The following is a 14,160-nucleotide window of genomic DNA, read 5'->3' as shown; positions in this document are numbered from 1 at the left end:
AATAGTATGAAACCGGACATATTTAATTAATCTTCAAAGGTGTTAGTGTTATGCTAGGTGCTGTTTGAGTTGAATGGGTAACGTACAGCTGTTTAAAGCTGTAAAGTTTATGTGTTGCACAGTAAAAAAAAAAAAAAAAACAGGTCTCTTGTGCCTGGAAGTGATGCCATTCTGTGGTTTTAACACTCAGCCAAGCCACTGTGCACTTGTTTCACCAGTGATATCATCTAACCTAGCGACTCTTAACTGGATTTCGTGCAAAGGACCCAGTGTGTTATGAGAAAGACATACCCTATTCAGCCAACAAAGGGCCTATTCAGGTGCAGTGGTATTTTGGATAGCTCCGGGCATCACCTCACAAATGGGTACTGCAGGGGTAACATTTCACTTTCTCTTAGCCACGGGGAAAAAGGTCAATACACCAGGGGGGCTGGCTCCAACCTCTCCTCTGCTGCACCGCCACCACTCATCCACCTCAGCAAATGTGTTTGACTCCAGTTACAGAGAGATCTCACAGTAGGAGTGATGGGCTCACACATAGAGCAATAAAACCCCTAAGTCCTACATTCATAATCACAGTAAAATGGAGAGCTGAGCGTCTGACCTCTTACTTTGCTTTAATCTGCTTGATGATGTTCCATTAGCGAGCTGCGTGATGGATTTTCAGAGCCTCTTTTATGCTTCTTTCCCGACCAAAACATCACAATTGTGACAGAACCATGGACTGAAAAGAGCCTAGGGTGTTATGTTCACAAAAACTGATTCATTCTGCAAGTAGCCATGTATGGCAACTTGATCTTATTTTAACAACACAGTAGGGAAATTTGGTGAGGTGATAAAATCTTTGAGAAACGTGGATGTGTTAATTCTCAATTGCTCAGCACCAACATGCCTGAAGAATTTTTGTCAACCAGCAAAGTTCATGTGCTCGTTTTAATGACATAAAGTGAGGTAACTTCTTTTTAAATCCTGCACAGACAGACAGACGTGATAGAGCCAAATGCACTGGTTTTAAGCCAAAGCTCACTAGTCCTCTAATAATGGCTGACAGTTGGTGCTTTTGGAAAGAGAGTGTGTTGTGTGACTTACGGAACATGGTGTTGAACTGCTGCGGGTTGAGGTTCCACTTCCCCCAGGGCGTCTTGTGCCCCTTGGACTGGGCGTAGTGGGCATGGTTGAACTCTGGCTCTGTCCCGAAAGAGTCCAGCACCCGCAACATGCACCTGTAACATCACACAAAGACAAGAGTGTTGATGGCTGCCTCATGCTAGAAGCAAGACAATAACACCATAATGTATATTTCAATTAAGTCTGCATTGTATCTTGTAAAATCCATGAAACTTTAAAACACCATTATAAATCACTTCTACAGAAACCGACACGCTGTTGTTATATGTGCTGCAGGAAAAATTGTTCACACCTTGTGCACACAACATACATACAGTTAAAGAGAGAAGCTGAAGTGCAATAGAAGCAAGCTGAAGGTACTTACTTGTACACCCATTTTAATCACACTTGTGAGCCAGAAGACCAAGAGTATGGGAACACTGAACAATGCATCGGCCAATATTTGCCTTGTTGACTGCCATCAATCAATAAAGCAAATAAAATGACATTCACCAATGACGGTGACTGATGTTTATTTGATGTGTCACATCAGTTTTGCACAAGCATACGTATGAGTTATGGCCCATGACTGCCATTAGTTTGTAAGGCTGTATAAGTACTGAGAGAATGAATAGGAAAAACAACTTTCAACAATGGGGATTTATTTGTTTCCCCGGCAAAAAAGGGGGAATAAATAACACCAAAAGCAAAAAAAATACAATGGCAAAACACCAGAATTTCTCAGTAAGTGCAACCCGACTTGAAAATGTACTAACCTGTTCCTTAGTGGATAGGGTCAGACCAGGCTTAAGATAAAGAAACAAACACTGAGGTTTTGGGATATTCTGTATCCAGCTTAAAATTAGTTATACATGTATTTTAATGCTGAAGATGTAATTCTGTCTTCATTTGCCCTTCTGAGGATTGGTTCAGTGCAATCAGTGTTTAGATCATGATCTAATATAGAGGCTTGCATCTTTTGTATTGTTTTTTTGATACTTTGTTCCTATAAAGAATATGTTTTATCTTATTCTCTTCGCTGCAGTACTTTACATGATTCCTAAACCAATGATTTCTTACCTCGTCCAAAGAGGTCAAGTTTTCACCTAGGTCTATTTCTTTGTTTGTTTTTTGGTTTGTCAGCAAGATTAAAGAAAGAACTACTTAACGGATTTCTACCCAACTTGGAAGGAGCGTGGCTCCCGGCCCAGAATAGCCCCTATTAACTTTTGATGTGAAACAGGATAAAGGGATGGATCCAGGAATCGTTTTCTCATTTTCTTTAACTGCTGCTTAAGGTCGACATTTTCAGCATTTAGTAAGGGTACAATGCATGGATCTTACCAACACTTTGGTGCAGATCCTAAGGGATCTAAATAAGTTTCCATAGTGGGTAGGTTTTTTTCAGCCACTATACACCAACAAATAGGGAGAGAAACCTCTAACTACCACCAACCAATGCATTTGAGATCATGGGAATTCAGACAGATACCAATATTGATTAGGCTTGATTAAAGAAAACTGTCAGGCCTTGGCAGAGGAATGTGTTTTACTGAGTGCCATTTGAGTTGTTACCATAACTATTATTAAGCCTTTATTTAAATGTTGTATCATTGTGTGTCATGTTATCCCATGTAGCGTATGGATCATTACAATGGTTTGAATTGGGGGGAAAAAAATAATGTTTGTATAAATATTGAAGGCATGTATTTTGAGGTTGTAAGAAAGCCCATCAAAACACTGTACTTAAAACTTTAGAAATTTCCTATGCACTAACAGATACAATATGTATATGTTGCATTATGAAATGTCTAATTATACAGTTTCAAAAAAGCTCCATATGGGACGATGGAACCACAAAGATAAAGCCTCCATTCTTAGACTGAGAGTCAAATCCTGCCCTGTGGAGACTGTGAAAGGACATCATGGCTGACGGAAAGGTCACAGCAGAGGATTAATTAGACCACATCTAGGAGAGGGAATGTTGTATATGCAGAGAAGCACTCACTTGTGACCTTTAACTTCATGCGCTGCATTCACTAACTAGCTCATTGTTACTCACTTCTCTTTTCGAGATGCTGTCAGGCCTGCCCTGTCCTTCACTGTCTACCTTCTTCAATTAGGAGGGCAAAAGGACAATAACAAAAATCTGAAGTCTGGCTAGAAAAAGACTTAAAAAGATCTATCTCTCTCTCTCAACTATGAATCTGATGTTTTTCACTGATTTTTATTACAAAGAAATTTGTCTTCTGCAACAAAATTCTAAAATGATGAGCCTCTTTTATCGGCCATCTTGAGCCCAGTACTTTATTTTCTTGTTGGTAAATAAAATGAAGTGACTCACACTTTGGGTCAAGGTAGAATAGCCAGCATTAATCACATACCGTCTGTTTACACCTGCTTTCTATCACTACATGCAGCTTCACACACATACACAGACATCTGCACCTAAAAATTCTCCCTCTCTCTCATTGATCGTCTCTCCGCCCCGGCAGATGCTACACAGCTTGGTGTGTGAACTGTGAAAGGCCCTGGGAGAGCGCAAGAGTAGGGAAACACTTTCACCGCGAGGAAACTTTAGACTGAAAGCAGAACAACAACAACAACATGCCCACATGCCATCTCCAACCACTCAGGAGAAAAAAAACCTTCATCTGTCTCCAGTAGATGCATCTTCAACAGATGGGTGAAGTCCTGCTAGATCCATAACATGCTGTTAATATAGCTCCAGCAAAGGCTTTCAGCACATATTCGGAGTCCAGTGAGTTGACAGTAGGCGTCATAATGTGGTAGGAGGTGAGGCTGTCCAACTAAACAAGTATGCACTTAGTAGCTGTAACATCACAATCGAGCTGCGCTGAGTGGGGACGTTGTTGTCCAAGTAATTTCACTATAACGTAATCCACCTGAAGAGATCCCAAATGGATAATGTGTAACAAGGCCTTTTTAAACGAAAGGCTTCTCTCCTGTTGTGATTATCTCCCATGTGAGATAATCAATAAATAGAATGGCTCCATATGGGTCATTAGGTAACAGGCAATCTCAGATGGGATTTTTTTATTTTTTTTTATATGAATCTACCTGAGGCTCTGTTTCATGCCTGCACATCCCTGAGGCTAAAAACAACAGCTGGATAAACAGACATGTGTGTTAATGATCTGTCTTATAAAAGCATTAAGCTGAATTATTCCCCCACATCAAGATAAACTTTATCATGTTATTGATTATTTTACTGGTGTTGTCTCATTGCCATTAACACTGGATTATTGCTAGCCACTTTTAGATTATATTTCCTCCTCGATGTTATTGACAATGTGTTCTAGCTAACAGACTTTAGCCTGAAATGTGTTGTCAGCCTTTTTATCTCACCTATAATATTTTTAATGACATCACAAACTACCTTTGAACCTGTTTGAGTCATTAGATCAACTTCGTTTAAACCATCCCCAACATAAGCAGCTAATATTGGCATGGCTGACTTGTATATATTAGCTACAGCAGTGACCTAGCGTTACTTCCAAGGCCAAGCGTTGGCATATGATTAGCTAGCTATATAATTATTTGTGGTGTTACAGGTTACATTAAACTGAACCCTTCTAGGATTTATGTTAAGTTTAAGGTCTCACATGTGACTAACTGCCTTAAGTTTATGCAAACTTTAGCAGCTATCCTTAGAAAGTTTACCAATTTTACAAATAATATTAAATTGTCATATTTGAGTGATTTTCTTAATTCAAAGGGAAACATAATGTACTGTTGCAAGACACTAAGCATTAACATCTTCTTCTTTGTCTAAGAAATTAAAAAGTTAACCAACTCCAGCAGTTGACGTCAGCTAGCTTGCTCAAGATAATAATATCTGTTGACGATAGCAGCCATTTCAGCCAGGAAAAATTGACCTTACCTGAGCAGATGTAATTAGTATGCTTCTTTCTACTCCTGTCTTCATTTATAGACACAACTTTAAAACGGTACATCTGCTACTAATTCTAAAAATTCATTCTAATTTATTTTTATTCTATTAAATAGGGACTATGCAATTTATCATAATTCCAATACAGAAAATCAAACTGATGTGCTGCACAAAGTGTTTATAGCTATTCCTAATTTTCGACTCTTGTCCCTAGTTGGGCTTTTACATGCACAAAACAGTTAAAACATATTGTAAGCAGCATATGTAATGTGCTAGGTAGTGCTTAACAAGGGGAAAATGATTACATATTTATGCCAAAAAAATATTGACTTTACAATTATTTGACGTGTTTTTGTCCTGACAGCAGCACAAACATCAACACCACTGTAGAGAAAAGAAAGTCTGTGACGTGAATCTCACACACACACACACACCTACACAAAGGCAATATATAGAGACAATGTTGTGTCAAAACAAAGTTTTTGGTAAAAACCCAGAAGAGACAAAAAGATAAAGGCATGGGGCAAAATGATGAAATCAAACTTGCTGCTAACTTTTCACTTGTCTGGTTTCATTTCTGCATTTTTGTCATCGACACCAAATGTAGAACTGGTTCACACTGGTACATTTTCTGCAGCCCGGCTCATGCAGATGACAGTGCTGTGCCCGATTACATTATTGGATGAAAGGATTAAATGAAACGGAACAATAGGGCAACATTGGCTCTAGTTTATACCCAGAAAACAACAGCTAAGAGCCTTGCAATTCCTCAGGAGTAGTATGAAACACAGTGACACAGCGCTGTAAGACAGATAGCCAGAAGACTGGGGCAATAACAAAACACATTAATCACCAACAGGCCTGACAGACTTGGCTGCGCTGTCCCAAAACACCAAAAAAAGGAACAATAATGACACAGTTTATTGTTTGCAAGAATTTTGGGTCTGATATACAAACAAGTCTGGCATGACCTGCTTTCCTTTACGACGAATAAAGTCAAGAGAAGAATGAGAAGGTTTCACAAAGGGATTCTCAGGCCACAGAGGCGAGTTATTCACTTACAGGAGACAGCGGAGTAGAGGACACTGGCAGACAGGCAACACAGAGAAACTGACTGAGTTACATCCAGTGACACAATAAAAAGGAGAGAAAACCCTGCAGTAAAAGTCCTTCACAACACACACAGTGACCTAACGTGCACTGACATAAGTGTTAGATAATGGTAGGAAAAATAATGCAGAAAATAGCATCTGGCCCTTACATTACACCCGAGGCTGAATCAATTTCCTCAGGGCACAAAGGGAGCGGATGCAGTTTAAGGTGTTATGTCGCAGACAAACAAAACCTGGTGACAAGCAGGAGGAACCAGCGGGGCCATTAGTGCCCCCAGACTTATTGTTCCTTCTCTTTTCCTGTCAGACAGAGCTGATGAGAGCTTCTTCAAAACAAACCCGGAGGGCCTCATCCATAGCCCTCAGCGGAGCAATCGGAGGCAGAATAGACTCAGCGGGTGAAAATATCACAATCAACAGACGCTGCTGCAGCCTTTTGGGAAACTGTGGTAATGTATGTGCAGAAAAAAGACTCCATATCCCACCAACAGCCAGACAAACCACAGCCCAATGCCCTTTGATAGAAAGCTGTTAAGTTGGCAGTTGACAGTGGCAGCACAAGGTTAGAGAAATGTACAAATTACTGAATTAACTACAGTGCTGACATGCTAATTTGAGGGAAGTTCTTGCTCAAACACAAAAGTTACAGTGCAAGAAAATTAACTGTCAACGGCTCAAGCAGAGCTGCGCAACAGCCGCTTTTAATAAACTGTGGTTGTCCTGGTTTTGAAAGACAGTGCATGCTCAGCAAAAATTCCCTAGACACATAAAGTTTAAGATAAAAATCAAATTATAGCAGTCACCAATTTCATATTGTGTTGATTTGGCAGGGTCCACAGCTGTCTTGCAGCAAGTGGGTTTTGTCCCTGATCAAATCAGCAGAATTTACAGACTGAAAATGTTTCTTACCACACAGACCTTGAGGAGAGTTTTTGACTGAAATTACCGCACAGTATCAAGAACTGTTAATTGCTTCCCGTATCAGATAATTAAAGATTTCGGTACTTGTTTTGACATTGTAGGAAGGATTTACTGATGGCTGTCTACCGTGGAGAAAATTCATGAAAGCACTTTGGTCTCAAATTCTCTAGAACACTCTAACTCTAGAGTTATTAATACTCACAAAAAGAAGCTAATTAGCTTCATGAGAACTGTGGGTGTTGTATGATCCAATTTAATCAGTAAAAGATGTTCAGTCTTGTAAGCCACCCATTACTCATAGTCAGAAGCTGATTGTAACTTTTCAGGTAAGATAAGATAAGATTTGTACTTACTGGTAGTGGACCCAGGATGGTCCCAGCGTCTTCTTAAACTGGGTGAGGCCAACAATGTCAATATAGATGAGCTCAACCACTTTGTCACCCTGGGTCGGGCAGCTCGACTTGTTCCCCATGACCTTGCGCATGATCCTGGAGAGAATCAATAAAATCAATACATGTTTCTGCATTTTATTTCACTTAACATTGCTTTCTGATTTTCAACAAAAGCTCAGGAGTTAAAGCAAAGCACAGTTGCAAACAATAACGTTTTTCAGTCTACCCCTGTTGTACAGAGCATTTTGTTCATTTAGTCTTTCATGAAACATTCAGACTTGTGTGTATAAATATTTAAAAACTAAAACATAAAATAATCTCAAGTCCAGCAGTGCCTTCTTTGTCTGATGCAATCTTTAATATTTACTGGTATTTTGAAGCACACACTTCAGGGAAACTGAAATTTGGCCTTGTGATCACACATACAGTACAGCTAAAGTGGTGCAAAATACTAACATAATAGGATATGTGTTGATACCCAACTAAACCCCAGCCATGACTTTTGAACTTACAAAACGTATTTAGTTCTCGCCTGACTGCACATTTGTGCCTCAACAGGGAGCCAAAGACAAATATCATCTCTGACACAGTGAGGACAGTCAGGGAGTGTTGGAGGCCATGTCAAACAGCCCAAAGCCAACAACGCATGGCAGACAAATAACATGGGGAATGTATTTGTTCAGTCTAACAACCTTAAGCAAATACTGAGAGGTTGTTTACCTGGAAAGGTGATAAATAAAATGTGCTTTGACTGGAGGCTATGTTTGCCTATGGTTACATTTCGATTTTATCAACAGTTCACTCCGAAGTTTGCCGTTTGATATGCTAGTAGTAGCTAATGTGTCAAGATGATAGCTTCAAACAGAGATTAGTTCAGCTAATTTCTTTCTAACTCTGCATCCCAGATTTTCAGCCCCAACTGACTCTGACTGAATTACATCACTCGAGGCAATTAATCAGACACTAAAGAAAGTTATCTCCTGCAATTCGAGCCCAATTCAGAAAAATAAGGGAGGTGTATGATGTGCATTTTCTTAAAAAAGGTGTAATATGTAAGAATCAGCCACTTCTCCAACTCTTAACAAATAAAGGGCAGCATATCACCAGATAAGTGCTGACTGCTGCTAACTGTAGCTTTTGTTAGCTAGTTAGCTCAGTTAGCCAAGCAGCTTGCTGTCTTGACTGGGAGCTGAGAGTGGTATCAAAAAGGACAGGCTGGAGCTAGCTGAACATATACAGTATACTAAATGCACTCTTAATGGAAAATACAGAGTGCACTTAAGGCATATCATGGCACTTCGTGTGTTTGGTACTGACTCTTTGAGCTCAGCCAGGGAGGCTGAGATGCGAACATCATGGCCCAGCAGGTACAACGTGGTTATGAGGTCACTCCATTGGACCAATTCGCCCAATGGGCCACCACTGAAGGCATTTTCTGCTATTTTGAAGCCCGACTCCTTGGTAAGCAAGCCCAAGTGCACCAGGATCTGTTAGAAAGGAAACATATGGACATAAATAAGTGATACTACTGTAAGAAACAACACAGAGATGATAATCCCGCATAGTGGAATGGTTCTTGTGAAAAAATACATGTCAGGTCAACGCTGAAGCAAAAGAAGCTAGCTTGAGCTACGGTCAGAGTTAATATTTACCATGCAAATGAGGTAATAACATAACTCAGAAATGTTTATTGTTTCAATAACTGAATAAACAAGCTGTTCTGAGGAAAAAATGGAGCCCCACAACTCTAGAAAGAGGGGCAGGGTCCACTGACATCTGGTCATCTTTATTTTCCTCAATGGATGAATAAAAACTGTTGACAAATAATTCAAAGACACTCCACATGTTTTGCACTCAAGGAGACTAATAGGGAATATAAAAAATATGTTTGTCCTAGTAGAGGACTGTTAAAGCATTTCCACTTTTCCCCTATGTATTCTCAGGTGCACAGCGTACATGCTGAGAAAAACTCATGCAAGTATACTAAAGCACACACACACACACACACACATGCCAGATGATTTTCAGTGGCTGAGGGGAACACAGTGTTCCACAGCAGGCGTAGGAAGTAATAGCAGGCTTTGTTTGAAGTGACCGACACATTTTTCATTGTTGACAGCCAGCCCCAGTCCCAGAGCACGCTAGTCAAGGATTAATATGTGCGGATTAATATCCAAAAGAGATTAGCGGCTGAAATAAAGAGCCGGCTTTAAAAGTATCTGGACTTGGACAGAAAAACGCTTTTTATTTAATTATAGACTGGATAGATTAAACTAAGAAACAAGGATAGGTAAGTCATGGTAATTACCATGACCTGGATGACTGAGAACCTTCATCAAGGGTAGGTGAACCATGGATAGATGAACAGACGAGGGTTCTTGTTTCTTGTATCCTCTGCTTTGCTAAAGGGGATGCTGCTTTGCATCAGCACCAAGGTATCGTGGGAATGTGATGTGAATTATTCACAAGGCCAGTGGAAAGTGTGGAGTACATTATTCAGAGCTGGGAGCTGCTACCAGCTTGGGACACAATGGAATATCCATGTCAGTCCTCTCTCACCACCACTTCTTCCCCGAGCAGCAGTCTACAAGTGTGAAGAGTGTGTGGATGAGTGTGGGTGCATGGATTTCAACAGGCTGAAAGCTAAAGGGATGTGTTTTCAGGAAGTCCATATCCCTCTCACTTTAAGCAGGATGAACATCAAAAATTTAATGGTAAAATATTAATATTCACTTCTGATATTTTGCATGACAGTATGAGTTTCAATCTCACAACTAAGTTATTTAAACCTGGAATTTCGCTCTATGTATTCTACTTAAAAGGGTGCTTTACATAAAAATTGGCATCCTTGATTTTAGACTTCCCAAAAAACGGGCAACATATCAACAGACTACCTGCTAAATATATTATTTTTATACATTCAGGAATAACGTTACAGTTTGCTAGTTATCTCAGTCTACAGCTAGACAGACGAGCAGGGGAGTTTTGGCGTTTACAACGCTAGCACAGAAGCTTTGGACTGCTGGGAGAAAGAGGTTTTCACACACCAGATGTGTTTTCAGGCGTGGGGCTAGCTGGTAAGCATGAATTTTCAGCTCACACAAGCTTTTAATGCATTTCATAAAAAAAAAAAAAAAAAAAAAAAAGCTCTGATGTAGCAGAAATGAGACATTCAATGTTTCAGGACCCAATAATAGTTTGTTTGGAATAAAGGCAAAATCTGACAGTGCGACCAAAGATGTAAACAAAATGCCACCCAAATGCAGCGAGCAGACTATTTTGTTGCCCTCTTAAGTGCACTGCGATGTATTGTATTTACTGGGCCCACCTTCTTCCTCCGACCCCTGGCCAGGTTCTGCTTGCCAGCCAGCGAGCGGATGGCGCTGACCCACGGCTCAGCCATGCGTTTGATCCTCAGCATCATCCAGCGGAACTCCTCGCGTTGTGACATCACACGGTAAAGCTCCTCGAAGCTGGTTCGGAACTCTGCCTGCAAACACAGAGACGACATGCAACAGTGACGCAGTCAGTAAGTGTCACCCCATACAGTAAATGTATATATGCTGCTACTGAACAGTATGTTTCTACATCTGTGCATCAGATAATGTTCGGCCATTTTTTTCAAAGCTGTGAGACACTGTAACATCATGATCACTTTATTATCGTGTTGCTTGCTCAGTTGTCGTGAATAACTCTGCTTTTATTCATCTTTCTGCTGCTACTGCCATGATGTGTTCCCATCTGGATCTTTAAAACTGTATCTAATATCACTTTAATTTGTTATATGGACTTCTGCACTTCCTAAATGGCTAAAGGGCTGTTTTCGTGGAGAAAGACCCCACTATAGGAGTTGTTGTCATAAAACCAAATAGTCAACAGTGCATGCTTCACAATAAAACTGCCTAAATCCTTACCACCTTAGATTGGCAGATGGATTAAATGGAGAGAAAGGAAAGCAGGAATGTCTCACAGATACGTGAACGGATGAATGAATGTAAAGCATTAAATATGTCGCACCATTTGTCAACCTATGTGTGTCCCATTTTTCTCTCTATAATCACTGAAATGATTCCGTTGAGGTGATAATAATGATAATAAACTGTCAGAGGCACCCGCAGAAGAAATTATACGCTGAGGGCACACAAAAATGTGTCTTTTTAACGACAACGAATGTTTAAGATGTCTCCTGAGAGCGAGACATCAAACACACCTCAGCATAAATCTGTAGAGTAAAAACTAGGGAATTCTGAAGGGTTTTGTATTTATGGTGACAGAAACAACAAATACCGAAGCATTCAGAGTGTCTCAATGTTGCGAGCCAATTTGAGCTCAAGCTGTATGGTCTGAAAGGAGTAACAGCTTTCGATAGGAGGCTTCATGGAGGGGCGGAGAGGTAGAAGTATTCTTACTTTATAGAGAGCCAAATGAAGAAGGCTTTTATGAGTAACATCGGGATACTTTAAAGCACATTAGGTCCAAATGTTTATTAAATGACATGTGATGGAAAACAAATTAAGCTGTAAAACATCCAACTGTGTGTTGTACCAAACCCATTCTGTGTTGTAAAACTGGTGACTAACTGGAAGTCAAAATACAGAAATGAAACCGAGGTCAGAGCCGGATTGGTTGAGTCACACTATGAGAGCAGCATAGAGTACTTAAGGTGATAATATGAGTAGTTTTGATTTGTTTATTTCAGATATTGAAAGAAAAAGCAGTGAATGGGAGAGACCCAGTGAGAAAAAGACAGAGCGAGCGAAGGAGAAACCACAGTGCCATTACCAGCTTCTAAGGTGGCTGAAACAAGGCTGTTGCAGGGCATTAGCATCCCTCATCACGACAGGAAATCACTTCCACAGACTGAACCTATTAAAATCTGGGCCTGAATTAAAATCTCCAAAGCCTGTCAAATGGCATCTCCCCACCAGCGAGGGCTCAGCGCTGTTGATGCATCCAGAGAGGGGGATGAAGAGTGCTTAATATTGATTCACCCGCAGCAGAGGGAAGGGGGTGTGTTTTCGAGGACTGTGCGCGAGCCTATCGGCCTGAAGAAGCGCTCTAAGTGGGATTTGAGAGAGCTGCCGCATTGGCAGGGATAGAGGATCATTATTCCAGATTTGTCCCAAGGTCCCGTCACTCCGGCTTTGGTCTGTGAGAAGTGCTCGACTTTTTTTATGCCGTCGAGGCACGTTGACAGTGTGGATCAGCCTCAGCTTGCTCGCTCATTTGCTCTTTTAAAATATCATACACAGTGCAGGGGAAATTACCACTCACACTTTAATGCCATTTGAGGATATTTTTAAACAATTAAATATTTAAAACTATACTCATATTAGCCTGAGTGTTTCTTGAAATTAAATATCCCATTAAATGTCATTTTCTACTGTGCTGTCTGCACATTAAACAGGATGATGGAGAGGGACTTAACATCGAGAGGGACTCAAGTTTAAAAATGTATGCTAATGGAAAACTTGCTGTCACAAAGTCTGGAGTTGTCACACACACAGACACAGACACACACTCACAGACAGACACACACACACACGCACACACTCACAGACAGACACACACACACACACACTCACTCACAGACAGACACACACACACACACACAGACATACAGTGTCTCTTGAATTGAAATGATTACATTCAAGCCACTTGGATGGTGACTGTGACACTTGACATGCAATCAGACACCTTTCGAAATAAAGCTTTGTTGTCCACAAGAGTTTTGCTACAAAGCACTGATTTTGGACATTACAGTAGGTACAGTTTCACAAAGGCAGCAACTGCAAGTAGAACAAAACTGTTTATGTAACAACAGCATGTGAAAACAACATTTGCTGTTTGAAAGAGCAGCCAAAGACTTCATTGTGTTTTGTAGTTAACAGTTAACGGGGGCTGTTTGCCGTGTTTTCTCACCTGTCCCCTCTTGTCCATTTCCTCATTCAGGGTCTTTGTCCTCCATGGCAGGCGGGGACACCAGTTCTCCACCTGAACAACAGAAGAAAAAGCCAACCTATTTAGTTTACTCAAGGCAAAACTGAAAACAAAAACACAAAGATTCACACAGGAGTAACTCTGCTAATGCACGTTTAGTAACCAGCCTTCTTAGAGTCATGAGAGAATATTTAGTAAGCCTGCTGCAAATTACTGCCAGAGGTGCAAATATTTGCTGAGCTGCAGTTTATATGAACTGCTGCTAAATAAGATCTGACTTCAGGATGTTTTGGTGTGTGTAATTGTTTTCTGCTGCTGAATTTGGAACAAGGGTTGAAGCAGAAACAACTTTGGAACTGCAAGAAGGCCGCAATATGTGAGGAAAATTAGCTATATAGGCAATAGATTGAATGATTTGAAAAATCAATGCTGTGATTATTTCTGTAAACAGGAAAGCACTATAGGTATTACAGGCTGCAGCAGGCAGATCTTACTGGACTGGACCTGCTGCCATCCATTAAAAGTCGGGACAAAAACACAACTATTAAGCAGGAGGCCGCTGAGGGAAAAGAAGTTCCTGTTGTTGAGAAAAAGAGAGCTTCTTAGTCACCAAGGCATTTTTCTCTATCTGGATACCAGAAGTACACCGGTTTCATCACCAACACCAGTCGCTCTGCTACGACATGGATTCTTGAATACCATCACTGCCATCGTAACCGTTTTAGCAAAATAATAGACAACATGCAATTAAATAGCTTAACTTGTACATATAGAA

General features: G+C 40.5%; 1 protein-coding gene across 1 annotated transcript in view; it reads right to left on the bottom strand.

Annotated features, from left to right (window-relative positions):
- mgat5 (alpha-1,6-mannosylglycoprotein 6-beta-N-acetylglucosaminyltransferase) overlaps nt 1-14,160 on the bottom strand; it is an 89,362-nt gene that overhangs the window by 32,608 nt on the left and 42,594 nt on the right. Inside the window, exons 6-10 of the mRNA XM_030409957.1 lie at nt 13,368-13,439; nt 10,774-10,935; nt 8,763-8,932; nt 7,407-7,541; nt 1,090-1,223 (exon numbers count right to left, since the gene is read on the bottom strand). Of these exons, the coding sequence (XP_030265817.1) occupies nt 1,090-1,223; nt 7,407-7,541; nt 8,763-8,932; nt 10,774-10,935; nt 13,368-13,439 (673 nt within the window). The remainder of the gene's footprint in view (nt 1-1,089; nt 1,224-7,406; nt 7,542-8,762; nt 8,933-10,773; nt 10,936-13,367; nt 13,440-14,160) is intronic.

This window comes from Sparus aurata, chromosome 24 (assembly GCF_900880675.1).
Source record: "Sparus aurata chromosome 24, fSpaAur1.1, whole genome shotgun sequence".
Lineage (NCBI taxonomy): Eukaryota > Metazoa > Chordata > Actinopteri > Spariformes > Sparidae > Sparus > Sparus aurata.
This window is presented reverse-complemented; position numbering and strand designations above follow the sequence as displayed.